General features: G+C 42.6%; 1 protein-coding gene across 7 annotated transcripts in view; it reads right to left on the minus strand.

Annotated features, from left to right (window-relative positions):
- Positions 1 to 23,374, minus strand: part of kcnab2a (potassium voltage-gated channel subfamily A regulatory beta subunit 2a) — an 80,717-nt gene that overhangs the window by 35,820 nt on the left and 21,523 nt on the right. For 4 of the 7 annotated variants that reach the window (XM_042343534.1, XM_007897886.2, XM_042343531.1 and 1 more), the window contains 2 exons: positions 15,761 to 15,893; positions 11,978 to 12,019 (listed from right to left, as the gene is read on the minus strand). In XM_042343534.1, coding sequence (XP_042199468.1) covers positions 11,978 to 12,019; positions 15,761 to 15,837 — 119 coding nt within the window. In that variant the 5' untranslated portion in view covers positions 15,838 to 15,893. Of the gene's footprint in view, positions 1 to 3,425; positions 3,665 to 7,857; positions 8,015 to 11,977; positions 12,020 to 15,760; positions 15,894 to 23,374 lie in introns of those variants that run through there. The other 3 variants (XM_007897881.2, XM_007897879.2, XM_042343533.1) reach the window with 2 other exon arrangements.

Genomic DNA, 23,374 nt, shown 5'->3' on the forward strand with positions numbered 1-23,374 from the left:
AAAACTGATTTTTTTTGTTTACATAGGCTCTATATCAAATGTAAGAATTATTATTATTACTGGTCGATGATAGAGGCGATGCTGTGTACTGACGTTTAGGTGCTGCTTCTGTATTTTGTGCCTTACATTTATGGTCAGAGGAAGAAAATGAAGACTTAGTGCGCTTATATTAACAGTTATGTTCACTTTGCTGCTGAAAATACACCGAGATAGGCAGCGCAGTCCATTAGCACAGCTCAGCAAACAGCTAAATTGATGGAAATCAATGGAAGATTGCGAAACAAGAATGATACTCCATCCTGGAGGCATCCTAAGCATCCCAGCTCTGACCTGCACTGAGCACAGCTCACAGAGGCTAGATTTCCTCCTCAGTATCTGTGGGCAAGAGTGATGGAGCACAGTCTTGGAGAAGATTAAACACTGTTGTATATTTGATCCTTTAAAACCCTTTTTGGGCCATTTCCTGAGTGTCATCATTAGCTAATGGCATCAATCTTTCACGGCTACTTCAGGCCAGATGCACAGCCTAACATGTGGTCACACAGCTCCCGGGGGGTTTCTTGTTTCACGGCAGCCTTGATAACTTAATAGAGCTTTTAAGTACATCTAAATACAAAACCCTGACCTTCAAGCTTCAACGTTTTCTTCAATTCCAAGTTTTGTTTAGCTTTTAAAAGGAAAAATAATGATTGCATTTTTCCTGCTCTCTTCACTGAGGTCTCGCACATAAGGTCTACTTCAGACATCTTCCATTTCGGGCAGGTTAGTGAATGTTCTAAACATACGCGAGACTGCTAGAAAAAAAGAATATCAGTTGAAAATTTTCCAAAAATGATGATAATTCTTACAATTTCAAGTAGCAACAGACCAGAATTTAATGATTAGACCCTGCATGATGAACACAGACACAAAGTTCACCTATCTAACCTCTTACCAGTCAGCTGCGACTACAGTGATTCTATTATTCCCTCATTTTCAACAGTGCTGCAACAGTAAGAATCCAACACTGTACAAAAATGCACAGTGAGAACCGTGTGGATTGGTCGAGCGGGGAAATGTGTGATCAAGGTTAGGAAGGGAGGACGATGATGAAATGGAAATTCTTTCTACTTTGGACTAACAATAGCATTACGTCGTCCTGGTCACGATCGGTCCTGGTCACGCGCAATTCAGACTTCAATGGCAATCACAGAGCAGCCTCTCTGCATCTAACCAAGATGCCATCTGCCTTCCATAGTCATAGCTTTTGGCTTCTGTGAGTGAAACTGTTGAATAATGGCCAGCGAATGCTGAGTTTGCACTGTACAATCACCTACTGGGAACTGAATTGGAAACTAACTTGACTCACTACAGAAGGGCCATTAACAGCCATTACTGTGTGAAGACTAACTCCCATCTGTCTGTCTGGAATAGATTCAAACACAGGTCCTGGGGGAGGAAGGACATCGCTCTAACACAATATGCCATCCTGTCCCATTAGATGAGTTCAGTTCAGGTGGACTGATCTGTTTATAGCACTAAATTCAATGCCTTTTGCTCTTCCCAATAATGTACAGTGCAGCTTGTAATCAAACACGATTGAATTACTGTATCTAGCGAGGCACAAGAGCAAAACAAAGTCAATCATACTCCTGTGTGTTATTTCCAAAAAAACTGAGCAGCAAGAACAGCCAGCAATCATTGGATGTCACCCTCAGAGTGCCATTTTGTGCTATTTTTAAACCAGTCAATAAAATGTGAAAATCTTCCTAATGATCGTCTCCAATCTCAAGATTCCATCTTGCTCTCACTCTAGCTGAGAGGAATTTGTCGAAGGTGCCTTCCTTGAAATGAGATGGTTAACTGTGGTCCAGATGGATGGTAAAAGAGAAGGGAGTTTCTCCTGATATTCTGGTCAACAGTTCAATAAATTGGTCAAAAATTACACAGCTGTGCATTGGACCTACTTTGTGCCAACTGACTGTCAAATATGACAGTCAGACTGGACAGCAATGGCCTGAAAAGCTTTTTGAGATGTTTCAACATTGTACGTGCACATCATTATTATATGATTACTGGAGCTCAGTGATAACCCTGTTATGTGGTCACTCAGAAGCGAACATCAATCAAACACTTTGAGCCCTTTGTCTAGCCCAGGAAATGTGTCAAACAAGACTGCTTTAGGGTGCCAATGGCTACCACAAAAGGTAGTTAATAACAGAGTAACTCAACTCCTTCCTCATCAATAGAAAAGCGTAATCTGACCATCGCCTGTTGTAACATATGCATACATTAACTTAAATTACAGCACCAAGAAACAAGGCATCTGATAAGGCACAGTTCCTTAAATTGCGTAACATTAGTAGGATAAGGGCAGGCCAGAAGACCTATTCTTAAAGGGATGGGCCCTTTTTTGGGTCATCAAAATCTTTCCTGAATCTAGCAGCTTGAAAATCAGATTCCAGTTGTACACCGAATGTTGATGATTAAAAAACAAAGGTTCATTACAACCAGATGAGCAAGTGGACTGCTGGCTGATCTGCTAACGTGACTTATGTGCAATTTCTCTAAGAATGCAAGACCAAAAATCTGAAGATGGGATTTCTTGAAAAAAATACAGCGAACGGTTTTACTAACTCAGCTAAAATATTTTAACTCTCAGTCAGAAAGTAAACAAGGTAAGGCCAGAAGGAGGGAGCTCACCTTGTTCCACATGTATGCGGATGATATCCAACTCTACCTCTCTGCCTCCACCCTAAACTCCAGAGACACTGCTGTCCTCAACGGCCTCCAGCTTGCTTCATGTACCCCACCTTGCCCGCCCCAAATTGGCATGCCGGCCTTCAGTCTTTCTACCCCCACCCTCTGGAACTCCATCCACAATCCCTCCGCCTCGCCCCCTCCCTCGCCTCCTTCAAGACCTATCTCAAGACCCTCCTCTTCGATCATACCTTCAGTCACTCTTCTACCCCAACTTCCACCTCTCCTGATCCCAACCACCAGCTCGGGTCCAGATTCCTGACTGTCCAGCACCTTGGGACATCCTTCGGACGTGAAAAGCACTATACAAATGTGATTTGTTATTGTTAGTGCAAAGCCACCAAACAACTGTCTGAAAGACGGCAGAGTTTGCATCAGAGGTTAAAATCAACAGGACATGTCCTCGTGGTGGGAAAGGCGCTAAATAAATAAATGTGAATTGGACTATAAATGACAAATTCATCCTGTCACAAAAAATTTATAACCCACTTTAGTTTTGAAAACACTGGTTCCTTGAGTCAACGCAGACCTCACTTTGTTCTTCCTAGGAATACAGACAGCACCAAGAACCAGTAGAATGGGATTTGCTCAACAGAAAGGCACTCCAGAACAGGGTGGTGCTCCCCTCCATTTGTAGGATCACAAACATCTACTCCCAGACATGCTCTACGCAATATTGGTCTTACCTATACTTCATGCCCGTCTGATAGGCTGTGCAGTCATCCAGGGATAGGCTGTTCATTATGAGAAACTCCTCCATCTTCTTGGTCTGTGCCAGAGCCCTGACCTCTCGTAGCTTCTGCATCTCAATGGTATCGGTTTGCCGGATCTGGTTCAGACATTGATCTGAATGGTGCCTAGTTATCCGTTCCTTCAGGTTCTCGGAGTAGGACATGGACAGCATTTTCTCGACTGTCTTGGATACCTGCAGATTGTCAGGTTGTATATTTTTGGGTGAGAAGCCCCGGTTAGTGCCCTGCAGTGAGCCGAGCCTCACTAGTGGTGGGTCTGTGAGCAGCAAACTTGTTAGGAAGCGGTAAAGGATATTAACTAACTGGACCGGTTACAATAGGCCACATTTTACCTAAAAATAGCACCGCTTAAATGTTCACGAGCTACACTATCTTGGATGCCAACAAACAAAGCAACCGAACATTGTGTAACTTGATCTCCACACTGTCAATCAAGTAGGAGAAAAAAAAATGAAAGAGTTAAACTGATGGTTCCACTAGATAACATGCAAACATTTACCAAACAAATCAAAGGCAACTTTAGGTTTTTCTCACTAATGGAACATTTACCTTTACACCTTTAAACCGAAATGAAAGCAGCTGCTGGGTCATTACTGTACGAACATCTCTGGCAGAAGCTAGTCCTATCCCAACTTCAAAGTAATTATTACCTGGTGTTACTTGTAGAAATTCGAGCCTGCAAAGCGAAAATAATGGCAGCCATCCTGGACCCAGCCTGGGCAAGCGAGTGGCAGCAGCTATTTGTCTCTAGGTGGCATCAGAACTGATCTTGTCCTGTCCTCACCTGTCATCCACACAGAACCTGGGTAGATTTCTTTCCACCCCAGCGGCACTGAGACCATCTTTCCATCAGGCTGAGAATCACTAACATAGTGCAGCTCAGGGGATCAACCTATTGACTGCATGCTTCAGTCCCACCCTGAGTAGGTAACTGTGCTATCAGCTGATTCCCAATTCAGTAACTTTAAAAAGTTTATCAATCAATATTTACCACATGTAAATTACATTAACCTAAAGACACCAATCCACTACACTTTAACAGTTGAAGCTATACAATTATTCCATTTAAGTATGCATGAACCATAACGTTTTCCAACTCAATGTCGACAAAACTAAGGCTCTCGTCTCGTTTCGTCAGCGTCTCCTCACCCCAGTGAAACCAGTGACCGTATTAACTTCCCCAATCACTCACTCCAATTCAGGAAGCCTATTTTGTACCACCTCACCTTCAACCTTTACTATGGACTCTGATCAAGTTTGCTTTCCTCCACGTACACAACATTGCCCACCTGTCACTACCTCCACCCTTTTGTCACTAGCTTTCTCTCTCCCCCCACCCCACACCTCTGAAACCTTCAGCCATGCCTTCGTCATCGCCAGACATGACATTTCGAATGCCCTACCTGCCAGCTCCCCAACTCCAGCTTCAACAAGCTCCAGACCATCCAGAATCCCACTGCCTGCATTCTTCCCCACACCAGGTTACCTTTCAATGCCTCATTTGTGGCCTTACCCCACACTACTTCTACAACCTACCTGCATGGTCTCTCCCTCTGCCAACTCTGGCCTACATCATGCCCTCTCCCTTTCTGCCCCACCATCAATGGTGCGTGAGCTTCCACCCACTTTGCCCCCAACCCTCTCAACCACTTTTCCCTTGTACCCATCTAATACTGTGCTCAGCTACTCATCCTCTCTCTCTCTCTCTCTCCCCCAACTTAAGCTCCCGCTCCGTCTTTGTAAAGTGCTTTGGGACCTCCTCCAGATGTGAAAGACACTATACAAGTTTAAACTTTTGTTGTTGCTGCTAACAGTGGTTTTAAAGGGAGGCATTATTAGCTTAACGTTCTCTATCCTTCAGTCAACCCACCAAAGTCACTTTAGATTTCTCCTACACAGCAGTAAGCAGTCAGTAATGAATTTTAAAAATCAATGACGCTTCCGGATAGGCATTCAACACCGACAGTCATGCCAATCCCCAATCCCCACTGACAGTGGCCTCACTCTCTTGCTCACACACAGGCTGAGTGGTCTCCTAATAACTGGCAGGTTTGATACGTGGGTCTTCAAAGAGCTGCGACATTGCTCAGTCGGGTTCTCCCACCAGGTTGGAAACATCTTCAGAGACAGCTGAAATACATCATCCTAACCATAGATAGCCCTTTCCATTTAAAGTACACACAATATTAATGTCCTCAATAGTCACCAGCTACATTTTATTATTGAGCAGATAATTTAGTAGATATTTTGCAAAATATTCCCCTTTCTCAGTCACTTAAGAACTTTTTTGGGGGAGGGGGTGGGTTGGGGAGCAACTGCGCCTGAAGCCTTCAATCTTCCCAAAACTGACTGCAGCAGTTTCTCCTTTCCAAAATTAGATCAGTTCCAGGGAAAGTATGGAGAAACAGGCAAAACGAAGCGCCAGCTATTACTCGGATGGAGAGGAAAAAAGGAGCATTCACAACCCATGTTATTTAGCTTCAGAATCAAATGGAACCTGGTGATAGCCTCAAACCTCTGAGGATCAGTGCTCTCACGGTCTCGATGTTAAAACCAACATCTTCAAAGTTAAGATCGATCGCGCAGATTTCAACAAACTCTTAGAAATATCTTATTTTAGAAACAGTTTTCAGCAGNTTTTTTTACACACCTGATTTCTAACTGAAGACTGAATTGAAGGATTTACCAATAGTTCTGTGTAATCTCATTTGGAAACACTGGCTGCAAGGCTAATGGTCTTGAGGAATTTCAGGCCCCTGGAGCTTTTGTTACAAGCACCACATACATTACAACAAATCTCTCTCCTGAAATATTACTGATGCTTTCCCTTTACTGTGAATTTGCTGTGAAAAAATTGCTCTCTCTCTCTCTCTGTTAGTGCTTTGGGATGTCCTCCTGGCGTTAAAGGCGCTATACAAATGTAATATGTTATTGTTGTTGTTACTGTCTCAGCTTTCTTTCACTCTTTCTACACAGCTATTTATAAATTAATGATGTACAGATGGTTAAACAAACGAGTTTAGAGATAAATTTGCTAACAATGTGAACCACCAACCACCCAAAAAGCAAAGATGAAGAAAGAAAAACTGGAGCTTAGATTCCAAGCTGTTTTAGAAAGATTTATCCGAGTGAATTGGGGTAAAATACTCCACATTAAAACAGCTAAACAATCAGTTCCTGGACCTTTTAAAGCAATCGCACAGATCAGACTCTGCTAAGTAATGCCTGACATTACTATTTCATTCTTTTTCACGATTTAAAATGTTGCCAAACTATTTATTAAAGGGTTACAGACATCATAATGTCTGAATGAGACCAAAAGAAGTCTGCAGTGTGAAATGAATCGGAGGAGTTCAATTTATAATTGAATGGCTGTTCCCTCTTTATGGCCGGGAGAGAATGGACACACACACCCATTTTAATTACTGTAGCCTGGGTGTAAATGATATACGGAAGGGCAAGGGATAGCAGAACCAAAACAATCTCAGATCACCATGTATGTGGCGTTATTGAGACTTGTACTCCCATTAATGTTTTTCATGAAAGAAACCCTTTTAAAGTAATCCTTGGCTGTTGGCAGAAGCAGCCGCAAAGCACAACAATGGACCCGATAAAGTATAAAGCTGAACCAGTGTTATGGCCTATCAGCAGCTAGTTGTGTTAGTAGGTTGTGTTGAAGTGTTGGTAGGCTCTGTTAAATTTTTCATAGCTTTTGTTAAATTCTTAGTAGGTTTTCTTAAACTGTTGGGAGGGTTAGGGTTAGTGTTGGGAGGTTTTGTTAAACTATTGTTATTGCTTATACAATGCTCGTTTCTGACAAGACATGGAATACTAGCCCCAACCACGTCTAAGTGCTGTGCCAAAGAGGTTTGAAATTGCTGCTTCAATTTAAGTTTCTCATTACATATTTTTCTACTTGTATTACTGACATTTCTTTTTATAGACACACCTTACTTATGAACGAAGCTGTTGAAAGTCATCAATTTTGTTATGAAAATAGCTCCGTCCTAAATCAGAGCATAATGCCCGACAAAGTAAGCTTCGCCAGCAGCTGCTTTACTTTCACAATAGTTTAAATAAACTCTTACAGAAATTGTACACAATAAAATTTATCTTTTATTCTTAGCATAAACAGCATCTAACAAAAAACGTCAGTCTCGTCTTTCTGAACAATATAAATGCTCATATTCAATCTTTGTTCTTCCGGTAAATTTACTGGCTTTGCTCTAGAAAGCAGATAAAAGCTTACGGCACCCAAAATACCACAAAATTGAGTTATAAAATTTCTAACCCAGGAAAATAAATTCACTTCAGCATCTACGGCAAGTGTTAACTGTCCTTCTTAAGCAGAGAAACAGGAACTCACCTTGTGTCTAAAATCGCTGGGTGGCTAAAAATCCGGTGTGTGGGTTTAGATCGTCTGCACAACACTACTACAATACGTTCATATTTGGGGAGTGTTTTCCTGGCGGTCAGAAGCAATTAGCAAGTACTGAATCCCTCCCTACTCCACGCCCCCCACCCCCCCCTCCAACATTAAGTAGTTTCCTGATGCAGCTTATTTGCTGTTATCAGTGTACTTGCATCTTGGCAAATTGTGGTTAAATTATTTAGGATATTCTCTTCCACTAAAAGCTTACTGCAGCAGATGAAGTATTGCTTACTGCTTAAAGGGATGGAGCCACCGCTACCTTTAATGAAGCAGGAGCTTAGGAACCTGTGTGGGCTTTTTCATCAATTACAGCACAGGGCATAGGCACGTCGCTGGGCAAGAATGATTGGCTAAAAATTGTGTTAAAACCCAAGATAAATGTAACATTTGGTTCAATGTCCTAGAATTTGTGGTAATTTTAGATTGTCCTATAGGACGAAGGGACCCTTAATCTTGCCCCATACCTGGCTGTGCTAATAATTTTATATGTAAAACCTCTCGCCTAAAAGAGAACTGGCTTGATCCTAAAACTTAAAATGTAAGTTTTATAATCTTCTCAGATTGCATTATTACCAAGGATTCTAATAAAATGCAGGATTCTACTGGAACTCCCAACTGTACCTTACCCCAGACGCGGCCGAAACACTCGTCCATGTTTCGTCACCTCAGGACTTAACTGCTTTCTTTGCCAGTCTCCCCAGCTGTACCATACACAGGATCCAGCCGCATACTCACCCGTACTAAACTACGTACCCCCATTGTACCAGTCCTAGCCAGGCTCCACTGGCTGCCTATCGCTGAACGGATCGATTTCAAGATCCTCATACTTGTTTTCAAATCGCGTCATGCTCGGGCACCTACCTATCTCTCCGACCGCTTACCCCCAAACATACAACCCGCTGCCTCCGGCCTTCTGCGTGTCCCTCGTACTCTCTGTTCCACCATTGGTAGCCACGCTTTCAGCCACTATGCCCCGAAACTCTGGAACACCTGAAGACTTTCCTATTGGACTGCACCTACGGTCACCATCCCTCCCCCGGCTCTGTGTCGTGCTTCGCCACTGTCAAGCATTCTGGAAACGCTGCCCTGTATGAGGGGCACTGTATGTTGTTATTATTGGTGTTGTCTGGGTATTTTGTCATTGCTGCTAGGAGAGAGTGGAACTATGCTACCTGTGTTAAGGCCAAAGCCACACACCGTTAACTTGCTGCCTATTCATATCTAGTTAATAGAAAGGAAGGGCAGCCACAACAACACAACATTCATAGCCATACTGAAAAGGGTGTGTATAAGGGCAGCGTGTAACATACTGGTTTGTTCTGTGGTTTAGTCAGTCTAGCCGCAGAGGTAGTGACAATATTCACATCTAGTGATTGGGGCAGCTCCAAACAACACTTTAGGAGTGATGGTTTGAGGAGCTGTGGTTATATCGCTGTTTCGTTTGTCACTGCGAGCCGGGGAAAAGCAGAATCGTCCATATAGCTGCTCACAGAGTGCACTTCTAACCTCTTGCTGAGAGGAACGACCAACATTGTCAGCCCTCACCATCCTTACAAGGTAAAATGGACATCAGGTTGCCACTGTGTGTGTTTTATATATATTAAGTATTTAAAATCTCCCCTTTAAACACAAGGCACTGCCAATACCTGTGGTCCCCTTCCTACCTCATGACCTGCTAACCCCTGATCAACCTGTCCGCTCCCTGTGCTCAGCAGGCTCCACGCCCCCCGCCCGACCTGCCCCAGCATCTGTGTTTGGGCCTTCAGCCTCTCTGCCCCATCCTTTGGAACTCCGTCCTACATTCCCTTCGCCTTGTGCTCTCCCTTGCCGTCTTCAAGGCATGTCTCAAGACCCACCTTTTCAACCATGCATTCATCCACCCTCCCTGATTCAAACAGCCCCCTGTGCCCCCCCCCCCCCCCTCTCCCACTTGGGTCCAAATCCCTGACTGTCCAGCGCCTTGGAATGTCCTCTCGCCATGAAGGGCGTTATACAAATGTAATTTATTGTATTGTAATAGATCGCTCTCCAACACACAGCGACTGAAAATTCCATCAGATCAGTGAACATACACAGCAACTGCAGTCCCAGCACAGATTAGTCACATCCGTACACTCAGCACACTGTTCTGGTTAGCAGCTTAGTGACAAACATTGATTTTCAGACGAAAAGATAAAAAAAAGTGCTGACTGCACTGCAGCTCCAGCCTTTGCATCGAACAGAAAACCAACACTGTCTCACATTTAGTTATTCCCAAATAATAAAAAGCTAGGAATGCTTTTAGTGAAACGATTTTGAAACGATCACAGACACCACTCGCCATAATTCAGGGTCTCTGGTTCCAGCTGCAGTGAAGTCTGGGATTGAGTTTGCCTTTGCCAGTTCAAGAGCCTGCTGTTGCTCTCTGATTATCATACCCCTGCTCCCCAGTGGCTGAGCAACAACAACAACAAATTATATCTGTATAGCACCTTTCACATCAGGAGGACGTCCCCAAGCGCTGACCAACACTGGAGCACGGTCAAAACTGGCTGTGCAAATGGTTCACAATAATGATCAACTCAAAAAAGCAGTTGCTGTCAAGTGGAGCGAGTGTTATTTTGAGCAAAGGTCACCAGGAGAAACTCTTCTTATCAAGTTGTGTCGTAAGATCGAAAATATCCAGACAGACCTCTGGTTAAAATCTTGTCTATAAGACAGCACCTCCGACAATGCAACACTTCACCAGCATTGTGCTAGAGTGTCAAATATCTAACAGAGAGCTTGAACCCACAACCTTCTGACCCAAAGGTGAGAGTGCTACCAACTGATGCAAGCCACTACATGTCAAATTCCTGATAAACCATCTTCTTAGGTACTTCACTGTTGCCTCCCACTACCCAATTTCATTCTTCAATCAGCAGAGCAGTGGATTTGGACTGCAGATTATTTTACAGACATCTGTATGACTGACTACAAGATCTTCTGTCGGGTCAGATTGATCCTTGATATATGATTCCCAGTCCAAAATCCTGAAAGTCATAGCCATCTCATTGAAAACCTGACTCCTCATCACTAGAGTGACCTATAGTCAAGGAACCAGGCTACAGTAAACACAGCAATAATATTGAAGCCCTTACCATGTAATTAAAATGAAAGAAAATTGCTTTCACAATGCAATTTTTACCCAACAGAAGAGTCAAAGCACACAATTTTTCCCAAGCTATGCCAGGCTTGATATTTCACAGTGCAGCGCAATGAAGAGCTAAACAACAACAACAAGATTCCATTTATAGAGGGCCTTTCACGTCGGGAGGACGTCCCAAGGCGCTGACATTTCACCAGTTCCTAGCATTAAGATCATTGCCTTCAAACTTAAGATCGTACAGAATTATTTTTTTAAATCCAATCTCAATTTGGAACCCAGTTAAAAACAAACTTCCAAATTAAGACTGAATTTAAGAATTTTCAAAAATTCTGCACAATGGTTGAAGGCTGAGACGAGTTGGTATTTCAGGTCGTTATCTCTCCCCAAGCTTTTCCTGCGAATGCCAAATGCAATCTTTGGCTTGTGAATTCTCTCCTAGGATTTTACAGCAGGTAAACCGGGCGGAGCAGCTTTCTGAAAACCCATCATTTATACACCAGCAGCTTCCTGAGTTCGATAGACACCATCTAGTTGCGGGCAACAGACACGCACAAAAACACTGCAATAAAGACACAGGACAGAACACCCAGCCCAAAGTGTACACAAACGCATCAAATACAGGCATGCACAGGACCATCTTCACCAGGTCCTGCAGTAAGACCATGCACGTTCGCAGAACTACAAGAGAAATCAGGATTTTGTGAAGCTTTATGCATCCTGCGATCAAGGAAATATGTTGGTGGCTGCAAAGAAAATGAGTTCCCTGACATGGAACCAGAAAGGCAGCTTTCCACAGTGAGAGGGGATGTAATGCTGCACTGCATGATGCACATGAAGAACAAAGCACACAGTGGCAGGGGCACACTACACCAAGACGCAATGGGAGCAGGCCAAGTGAATGAAACACATGCAGTGAGTAGCGAGTACCTGTAGAACTGCAGCTGCCGTTTGGGACTGCCATACCGGGCACTTCAGGCAGCATGAGTAGAGAGAAAAAAAAACAAGGCCAATGTCACAAACCAACGAGAGTTAGAGAAATTCAAAACAGCACCAACAAAGATTTCTGTCCGCCTCAAACCCAGCCAAACCAGGCAGGAATTCAACCCTATTCAAACAGTGATGCACATTTTAATAGGGCAAAAAGGCAACTTCTTCCGATCAGCTCAGTACCTCTTACACGCCCCATAAACCATCAAAACATCTGTGTGAGTGAACTGAACCATTTGATCTGTTCCAAGTGGCTAATACACAGAAAGCTGACTCACAGCAGCTTGTGGGGGGTGCAAATGCATTCATATTTTGCTGATCAGAAGAGAGTTTAGTCAATCCCCAATAATAGTCATTATTACCAATGTGTTTATAATCGGTTTCCAATGCATCAGCTACATCACATGTCATCAAATTGCTGCTCTATTAATATCAGCACATAGTTTACACAGGGACTGTATATCCTTTGGGTAGGTAACAGTTGTGGTGTTTCAGTGATGTTGATATAAAAATAGGGGTTATGCAATAGGAAGGTGTAAGATACCTTTTCAATTTCACTGATTAGCTCAGAACTCACGAATCGAAAGTCATGCAAGTGATCTTTAGTCAAATAAAAATAGGTATGATATTTCAGTTCTTTATAGTATGCCTTGCCACCGTTTTGTGCACATTAACATCTGAATTTAACTAACAACGTTTTTCCATTGTTTTCAACACTGAAGGTAAATATCTCTTTTCGTGCCAGAGAGCAACTGAGAGCGAACGGAGGGTTTATGGATGAAGCTGCTATCCAGAGTGTGAGAGAGCGTGGGTCACAGAATGGTCGATCCATTGAGGAAATTCACAATCCCAGACGTACATTCCCAATCTCAGCCACACTCACCTTCATCTTCCCTGCAGCTCACACCGTTCAGGAACGGCTTATTTTATGAGTAGTTCTCCTTGGCTCAAGTAGTGACAAAGAAAAAGACCGAGCAGTCAACCCACGGTTTCTACCTAAAAGTTAGGTGGTTTTAAGATGTATTTTACTTTCAAAAAAGTGAAATGGTGTGAGCAGGAGGGTGGGGTTAGACTATGCGGCTCACGTGGAGAAAAAGGACCAGCGTAGATTTCAGGGGCTGAATGACTTGTTCCAGTATTGTAATATTCTGTGATTCTGTCACCATTGATAAGCTTCATTAACTTTTAACTCTCCCGACAGCACCACAAATACTTTGGAGCTTATACCCCGAGAATGATTGACAGGGTTAAAGGCCAGTGTTCTATTTTCCTGGATGTTTCACACTATAGTTGAACTGCCAAAAGATCCAATCTTCTGTCATAATGGAAAAATGCATTTGATTTGGAACCTCAATATGGAAAGCGGTTAATAAATAACCTTTGGCATAAACCTGGAAAGTAGCCGAGATTCCAGTTAGATCCCATCTACATCGAACCATTTGACAGATAGAAATGCTACCAATGACACCGACTTCAGCCACTAGGTATCAGATGCTGTGGATTTAAAGGGCACTGCCAGCAGCTTCCTGTAGGCAAAAACCGCATGCTTTGGAGGCAAAACAACTAAAAGCAACAAACCACAGAATATGAGTGGTTTGAAAGATGCATTTCTGTAGTTTACCATCAAAACTACAGCATTGGAAAATATCAGTAAAAAGCGGCATTACTGATAAAGGCCACAGCGCTCACCTATGTGCTGCTATCTGAGATTTCTTCAACTAATTAGAGCTCAGACAATTGACTGGAATTTTGAGATGGCTTTATTCCTACAATGGGTGCTCCTTCACTCTCACTCATAACTATATATATATATTTTGTCCACAAAATATATAGTCAATTCACTTTACAGTATATTCTGTGAAGCGGTTTGAGACGTCTCAAAGATTTGATAAGGCGCTATATCAAATTCAAGGATTAATATCATTATATAATGCATATATTTTATATATAATATGACCACACATTGCCAGTTGGAAGATTTTCTCCTCCAGGAGTATCTTCTTGCAGGAGTATGCAATCGAGAGACCCGAGTTCGTTCCCGTCAGGTCGAAACGTTGGGCAAGTTCCCTTTCTCCACACGCCTCTGTTTACCTAGAACTAAGGCATGATAATGCACTATATCATACGCAAGGATTATTATTATTATTATTATTATTACAATCTTTATTGAGTGGGTTCACTCAAGTTTACGGTACACGGCGCCATCTCCTGGATGAAGGCGAGAAAGACATTCAGAAACAAGTCAGAGCTGTGCGATCTCTGTGTCTGAGCCAACAGCACCACATGGGGGAAGCGCCAAGCAATTGCTGATTCGTAAGCCCCAACCGCAGAGCACTGCAGTATTTTCCTCAGTTCACGTTGAGATGAGAGCGCCAGAGCCAATCCCTAAAAAGGTGGAGGGAGTGTGGGTGTGCTGCATCAATCCGATGATGAATGCAAATCGCCTGACGCTTTTCAATCTGGTACATCCAGAGGCCCTCAAATCCTTCCCGGTCTTAAACCAACATTTTAATACGTTAAATCGCACAGGATTTGGAAGCTTCCGAAATCCATCTGGAAGCGTTTTTTTTTCTGCCAGTTTATGCTATCCTTGCTTCGAACTGCAGCAATGTGATGCCAAATTAAGGATTTAAGAGTTTTTCATATTTCTGCACAATTTTAAATTTTAAGGCAAAATCATCTTAACACAAAGATCAGGCTGCAAATTTCCACTCCTGCAGGGTTACATTAACCGGCCAAAGGACTTATTAATTTGCTGCTTTTGTTGTTAGCGCTATTTTCACCTACCCAGCGAGTTCCTAATTTCGGGTGGGTAACCACATTACATTTACACTGGGCCTTTCATGTCGGAAGGACATTCTAAGGCACTGGACGTCAAGGATTTGGACTCGAGCAGGGGGTTGGGATCAGGAAGGATGGAGGGCAGGGAGGATAGGGGTAGTTGGGTGACAGTTGAAGAGGCGAGTTTTGAGTTGTGCCTTGAAGGAGGCAAGGGAGGGAGCAAGGCAAAAGGACTGTAGAATCAAGTTCCAATGGGTCGGGGCAGAGAGGCTGAAGGCCCGATCACTAATGGTGGTGCAGGCCAGTCCAGTACAAGGCCAAGCGCAGAAAGAGAGGATGTCAATCTGGTCTGACCTCACACCTCTCCAACAAGGTTACTTGTAATGCGCACTTCACGCAGCTTAACAGCCACATGGGAAAGGGTGAAACCGTGTGGAAAAAAGCAAAAGGGCAGCAGGGAGCGAGGGACTGAAAACAAGTCCAGGCACTTACACAGAAACTAACGGCCGCCCATCTGAAACCACAAGACAAAAGTTCAGGTTGTTTGCAATCTTGAGCTGGCTCCAGAGCTCAAAGACAATTCAAAAACCCTTTGAAAAAGCTGGTACCGAATCTCTCACTGTAATGGAGCCGTCGACAACATGCTTTGCCAATAACTCCAGTAACGGTCTCAGCTTTGCACCTAAAGTCGCTTTCCCCCTGCAAAACCCACATTGTTGCTTCCCTAAAGTTGATAAATGTTACGGTTGCAACAGACCTTTCACAACGAGCAAAGGGGGAAGACAAGCGAGGTGGAGAGCTGAGATTCCTTCCTGATATTCTCAGACTTGCAGGGAGCTAGCGCTCTCCATGTAGGTTTTCATTTCAATCAATAAAGAAATGAAACAGTGTGAAAGATGAGGGAATTCGCATGCTGTGTGTTTACGGAGTGAGCTGCTTCACCTGTAAATCATGCCCGGAGAACCTGTCTGTCGTAGAGAAAGTCGAGCTGGGGAGTCTGTGGTGGATTCTGGATACATCAGGTCAGCAGCTTCAGTCAAAAGCCCACAGTAGTCCACACAGTCACTGGCTAAGCCTGGAGCCAAACAAAAGAAGAGCCATAGATGTCAGCAGCTTTCCTCAAATCACACACAAATCACTTCAACATTGTCACAGTGTCAAATGCAAGTGTGTTATCAGCTTTAAAACACTAGCACAATTAATTATAAGATGCTATGACAAATGCCTCATTAAAACGCACCACTGCTATTATTTCCCTTTTGAGATTGATCGTGTATTTTCTGATACTTAATCAGAGTCCTGACGTTTCGGGATGCTACACCGCATGAGGGGCGCTATATAAATACAAGTTATTGTCGTTTCTTTGGATTTCAGCCATAAGATCATGACGCCAAAATTCAAGATTATGCAGAATTTTGGAAAATCTGATTTGTTGTTGCTCTGAATTAAGATGAAATTTTAAGAATTTTCCACAATTCTGCAGCACCTTAACATTGAAGACAAATAGTCTCATCTCACAGGTTTCTAGTGCCTGAATTCCAAACACACACAAGATCCAGCACGGGGCACTAGAGAACAGCCAGGAGTAGTCAATGTTCTCATCTTGTCCCAGCCGAGATAGGCAGACCCAACACACACCACAGCTCTTCCTCAACTGTTTGGTTCAATAGCAAGAGTTTTATGATGTAGGATTCTATAACTGCATCATTACTGGGCTCTTCTTCCGCAGCGAAAATTTCAGAAAAATTCCCTATCAATAATTCGATCACATTACCTCCGCCAGTAAGGCAAACCTGGTATTTTCATCCTTCTTTACATCCCGGCTGGAGAGATCACCTTCAATAAGCTTATTCCGTCCCATTCTCATCAGAGAAATCCATCACCTTAATTATTCATGTGGCAATCTGAGCAGTCTAAAGCCAACGTGACACTTTGCAGTTTCACAAGAACCACAGGATCCCCAGTGTGCTCCACGGCAACTAATTACGTAGCACCAGATTTCAATAAAACTATTCCGCTCCTGTGCAAAACCATGGCGCCCATCCAACATACACCCTGCACTGCACAGTCAGAGGGATTAATACAACACGTTGGTGTGTCAGGATCCAGCACTCGGGCATCCATTCACAATACGCTCGGAGTTCTCTGTACACTAATCTGATACACAATTTCAATTAATTCATGTTTCCTCTCATAGGAATCCAATCGTAAACCATTATGAAGTGTCAATTAATTTTATAAATAGAGAATTTTCAACCGACTCCAAATATCACAGGGGAAATGTGTAATTATCGTGTAACAGTTACTGAAAAACAAAAGAATATTTAAAATCTGTAAAATACTGAATGCTAACAAAAACATTTGAAATGAGCAGCTTTCCATGTTCCTTCACAGGATGTGGAATGGAAGGTCAGGGTGAGAGTCACTGCTCTGCCTCACTAGAAACCCATTGCAGCTCTGAACTTTCTCACTTCTACACCTCTATCTACACAAAATCAGGCCATGCACGTTCTGTGCTAACATTAGTGACTCACACACACAGAAATAAAAACCTAGCCGTAATATCTTACTCCCCGGAAATACCCATCACCGGAGAAACTTCTGAGAATTCCGCCCCACCACTTGAATCATGACACATTAACATGCGCTTTGTCGTGAATCTTTCAAACCTGTCCAATCGACTGAAAGAATGATCACAGCTCCATTCGAAATCTTTATACATTTTTAATAACATATTACCATTTTTTAACTTCACCACAAATTTCTGGAAATTCATTATTTCACATTTCACATCTGCAAAGCACAAGCAGAGAGTTTGGAATTCACACATCTGAGGAGTGTTTACTGGACAAACATATTGAAGAGATTGTACTGGACCTTCAGTCAATTTTATTTATTTATTTATTTATTTATTTCGCAAATTGAGGAGAGACTGAAAGATCCGTATCGACATATGATATTTCAGTTAATTAACAGGCAGTTTTAGCACAATTTTACAGTTTAAAATGAAAGGCACGAATCAACGCAACTGCTTAGTGCAACTGTTCTCTTCAGATACCGATGCTGCCAAACAACTATGGCTGCATTGGTTAGGAAGCTATCAGAGCTGAGGAGTTTCAGTTGCAAAGAGAGACTTGATGCTAATGCTGCCAAACGGGCACCTGAAATAGATCGCGAGGAGGAGAGATATTCTGAACAAGACTACAAGATAATCACATGAAGGCACGATGACATCTAAGAAATCAACAACTGATGGCATGATCAATAAATAATCAGTTACAGTATATTCTGTGAAGCGCTTTGAGACGGCTTGAAGACATATGGCGCTATATCAAATGCAAGGATTATTATTATTAGCTGCGGGACACAGATTACCTCTCTACGTGTGGTCAGCTGTTATATGAAATCCCAGAATGTTGCAGCACAGAAACATGCCATTGAACTTAATGTTACTGCAATCAGCGACTGTTTTTCTCCACATGAACCACCCATCCTGTCTAATTCCACTCTCTATCTGCTCACCATATCCTTTACTATTCCCCCTGTTCAGGTATCTATCCAATTTGCTTTTAAAATAACTGATGGACTCTGCCTCAACAACAGCTTGTAGCAGAGAATAGCGCATTCCAACAGTGCCAAGGAGCAGGACGTGGTTGCTTCTCCTCTCCCTGTGCGGAAGCTGATAGCAGTACCTCATCTCCTACCTTGGTCCAGATCAGCTTGCTCAGATCCGATCTGGTAGCAGAACCAGCTAACATTTCAGTTCTCTTTGCTTGAATAAGACGGCGAAAGCTGCTTGACGTGAGGCAAAGTGAAGTGAAATAATATGTCAAACTCTTCTGAAAAGAATATGTGCTAAGTTCCCCTTCCTGTTCTGATGAAGTACACAACTTGGCTCTGAAACCAGCATCAGGAAGGAAACGGTTAGACCAAACTCACATCTTTTTTTGAAATAAAAAAAAGAATTGATGGAAAAGACTTTCAGGTTAAATGACTAGAGATCAAACAAGCTCCCGGGCACCATACAAACATCTTGAAATTTTATTGAACAGTACAAATCTTGCTGCAAGAGTTTCTGTCATCAGCTCAGTGTTATGGCTGCTGAGCTAACAGTGCCAGCCTCTGCACTGCAGTATTTGCCAGGAACTTGCAGAATAAGTCATGTAAAATCTACCAGGTTCCTCATTGCTGACATCAAAGCCATTAATGCCTTGGGAGAATATATGATCAGTGGGCATGCTGCACTATGCAGTACGAGAGATAATGTGGAACAATTTAAAGAGATTTAACCACAATTGCTCTTGATTCTCGCAAGGTAGACCTCAATAGAGAGCTCATATCCTTGGTACAAATTTACATCACAACACCCCAGCAAACTGACACACAAAACAGGCAGCTGTCATTAAACTTCAATTCAGCTGTCGTTAGACTTCAATTCATCTCTTATCCTTAGCTCACCTGGAGCCTCCAGTAATAATGCATGCAATACATACTTGTATTTATGGCAGTTCAGGTACGGTGGTGCCAAAAACCCTCTGCAGCAGCATATGTGATCCAGCTATGATCAGGATGGCCTGTAGGAGGTGCCAAAGGAAAGCTGCAGACGTGAAATGATGACTTGTACTCCAAAGCAGTGAATAGCTGCAGCATGGATTAACAATTCCATCAGAATTGACCCTTAATCCCACAAGCACAAAGCAATACCAAGTACCTCGAGTACGACATTATCTTATTCTGCTGTCTACCTTTCTTTTATAATTCAACATTTTCACCTGCATGAAATTCTGCAAACAAAAATGACACGAAATGCATTCATAACAACATCTTCACTCAGAGACAAAGCCAATCACTGTGATTGACAGTAATTACTCTGAAGCACTTTGAGAATTTTCGATCGTGATAAAGGGCGATAAAAATACAAGTTCTTTCTTTAAAGCTCTCTACCTGTTGGCAGAAGGAATTAACATTTCACCAATTCTACTGCTCCTAGCACTGGATATAAAATAGAAATCTAAACAAAATCTGAGAAATTCAGTCCAAACAAATGGAAGTGACAAGGGTTGTAACATAGAATTAAGGTAGGGCCAGCTTGGCTCCATTGGTAGCACTCTTGCGTCTCTGAGTCAGTAGGTTATGGAATCAAGCCTCATGCCAGAACCTCAGCTGAAAGTCTATGCTGATATTCCAGTGCACTACTGGTGGTTGCTAGAAGTGTCATCCTTTGAATGCATCATTAAATTGAGGTCTTGTCTGCCTGTTTATCCTCACTGCACTGATATGGCTAGATCAATTCTTAGAACAGAAAAACTGAACTCAGGAAACAACAACAACAACAAGATTCCATTTATAAAGCGCCTTTCACGTCAGGAGGACGTCCCAAGGCGCTGCACAGTTGGGTCATGACCCGAGCAGGGGGGAAATGGTGAGGGGAGGGAAGGGAGGGAGCGAGGAGGGGGGAAATGGTCAGGGTGAGGGGAGGGAAGGGAGGGAGCGAGGAGTGGGAAGAGAGTCGAGAGGGGAGCTGAAGGCACGGTCAAAGAGAAAATCTTTTTGTTCAGTTACTTATTAATTGTATCTATTGATGCTACTCAACATAAACAGATATAAATTGCACTGTGTAAATCTCATTATGGCCTATTAAAAGTACCCGGGTTTTCCTTTTAAATACATCAGCGACAAATGTAGAGAGCCATCACATTTCAAGGTCCAAGCCCTCAAATGACAAGTTGGCATTAACAAAAGTTGACGCAGCTCAACACTGGAAATCTGCATGACAAGCGGTTTGGAAATGGCTTCTGACAACTAAAAAACAAATTCAACTCAATAAAAATACACACGCGCAAAACACAACCCTGAGGTACACTCATTTTGCTTTCGTTTTCTGACTATTCTGCAGCTGACAAGGTCTCTATTCTGAGCCCCTCCGATCTCCTCCATTTCTCCTCTCTGAAGGCGTTTGACTTTTGTGTCCTTTTACTGGGATGTGATTCCACAGGCGCGAGCTGCCCTCCATTATGCAACTAAACTGGTCATTACACTTATCTAAGCCTTGAGTGTTGGCACAATATTAAACCACAGAGGCTATCAATGGAGACCAATCACAACCTGCCAAATCAGTTGAGTTCAGACTCACAGGCGTCAAACACAAGCTGTACAGTATCTGGCATGGCTGCACCTTAGACTATCTTCTGCATACAATTTTGATCGCTGCGACACAAGGTGGCCCAGGCTCTAGAGGCAGTACAAGCACTCCAAGGCGCTACCCTACATGAAGGGCAATATATAAATGCAAGTAGTAGTTGTTGCTGCAGAGAAGAGCAACAAGGATGATCCCTCGTGTTGAAAGAATGAGCTGTGATTAGACCTGGTTAGACTGTCTATCTTATCGAATGGCGGGGCAGGCTCGAGAGGCCGAATGGCCTACTGCTGCTCCTAATTCTTATGTTCTTATGTCTATGATTAGACAATCATCTCAGAGAAGACCTGTAGGTATTCAAGATTTGAAATAATAATAATAGGATTGAGAAAGTAAAACTAGGACAGAATAATAAGTCCTTGCATTTGATATAGCACCCTATCATATCTTCGAGAAGGCTCAAAGCGCTTCACAAAATATACTGCATAGTAAATTGACTGTTTAATTTGTGGGTGAAACGTGGCAGCCAATTTCGCGCAGCAGTGTCCCACAAACAGTCGTGGATTGAATGACCAAATTATTATTATGTTTTTGAAGGGATTATGACCCGGGAAAAACAATCGACTAACAACTGGGTTTCTATTCACTGCTAGGTAAACAGAAACATGCGGAGTAAGGAAACTTGTCCAATGTTTCACCCTGCCCAGGATTCGAACCCAGGTCCTCTTGCTTGTGAGGTCCCTATCCCTTAAATTACATAAATAGGAGTGATAATTCTAAATAGGAATGAAATAAAACTTTGGTAGTGAACAAGGAGGGACCCAGAGCGACAGAGAATAGCTGTAATTGACTAGAATTATCGGAAATAGGAATACACTCACAAGCACACACATCACTGATACCATTCGTAGCTTTACTTCTGCATCGCCTCAGATTGATTTCTCTCTGTAAGATTTTACTGCACCAGTCAACAGGAATTTAAATTATTTACAGCAATATCTGCAGTGCCTGGGAACACTGCAAATCACTGCCGAAGCTGTATAAACAAAGTCTACACACACAACATTCACCTAAACCATTCAGAATGCCTCCATCCTTCAAGCAATCTAACATCAGTCTGAAATAAGCCCTTGCAAAGAGTTCTGAGGGCTGAAATTCCACCTAGTCTTAGCCTGCAAGACCGTTTTGTCATAAGATTTAAGACTGCCAAGAATTGTGGAAAATTCCTGGACTGCTTGACTGTAGAAGCCAGTGATAATAAAGCAGAGAAACTCCCTGCAAATGAAGGTTAAATTTAAGAATTTTCCGCAATTCTTCACAATCCTACAGGCTAAGACAAGGTGAATTTCGGGCCTCAACTACGAAATGCCCATTTTAAAACAGCATTCCCAATTCTGCCAATCTCGGGCTCCCACTTCCTGGGATCCTGATTCCCCAGGCCCGATAAGTAAACAATTCAAAAATAAGTTGCAAGACAATCCGCACTTGAATTCATTGCACTCGGATTTCTTGGAGCATGGGAGAGGCGATGCCAGAGCAGATCAATTAACTTACAACATTCAAGGATCAGGAAAACCCATGCCCAGGACTTAAGGTATCTCTTCCTATATTCCCCTGTAACTCAATATCTTCCCCATCCCAGATGTTTTCTATCTATACTCCATCTCATCAAACGTCATTCCAAACCTTGTGGTTAAGTAGATGACGCAATGGTTCCTGGCATTAGATGGACTATTTCCCAGCTGCGACTATATTCTCAGGCATGTGCTTGGATATCTGGTGCATCATTAAGAGTCGTGCATCTGTATTTCTCTGCAGCAATGTAATAACACAGGTATAAGAGCCATTGACTGTACTAAAGGGCTAGAGGATTGAACTAAGGGTTACAGAAACAATGAGTGCGTAATGAGAATTGCACACTCAAAACTCATTCCTGTAATCTCACAAGGTAATCATTTTCTGCTGTAACTGAAAAAGGAATTTAATATTAGTTTTATTATACGGGCCAAAGAGCTCTTACGATTTACAACTAATAAGTGAATTAAACTTGTTTTTTTCCATGGCCAGTTTCTGCTCTATTATTCGCGAGCATAAAATCAGTGGGCAACAGTCAAACCCCCTTTTCTCACACAGCTATTTATTCAGCTTAGTTGTTAGAGCATTCACCTCGCAAGCGAGAGGACTTAGATTTGATTCCCAGGCAGGACGAAATGTTAGGCAAGTTTCCTTACTCCACACACCTCTATTTACCCAGAAGTAAGTAGGAACACGGTTGTTAATCGACTGGCAGAATATTTATTCGGGGGTAAAAATCCCTTAAAAAAATAAAAATAATGATTTTGTCACTCAATGCACGACTATTTGTGGGACACTGCTGTGTGCAATTGGCTGCCACGTTTCACCCACAAAAAATATAGTCA

The sequence above is a fragment of the Callorhinchus milii genome, unplaced genomic scaffold, assembly GCF_018977255.1.
Source record: "Callorhinchus milii isolate IMCB2004 unplaced genomic scaffold, IMCB_Cmil_1.0 Scaffold24, whole genome shotgun sequence".
Classification (NCBI taxonomy): domain Eukaryota; kingdom Metazoa; phylum Chordata; class Chondrichthyes; order Chimaeriformes; family Callorhinchidae; genus Callorhinchus; species Callorhinchus milii.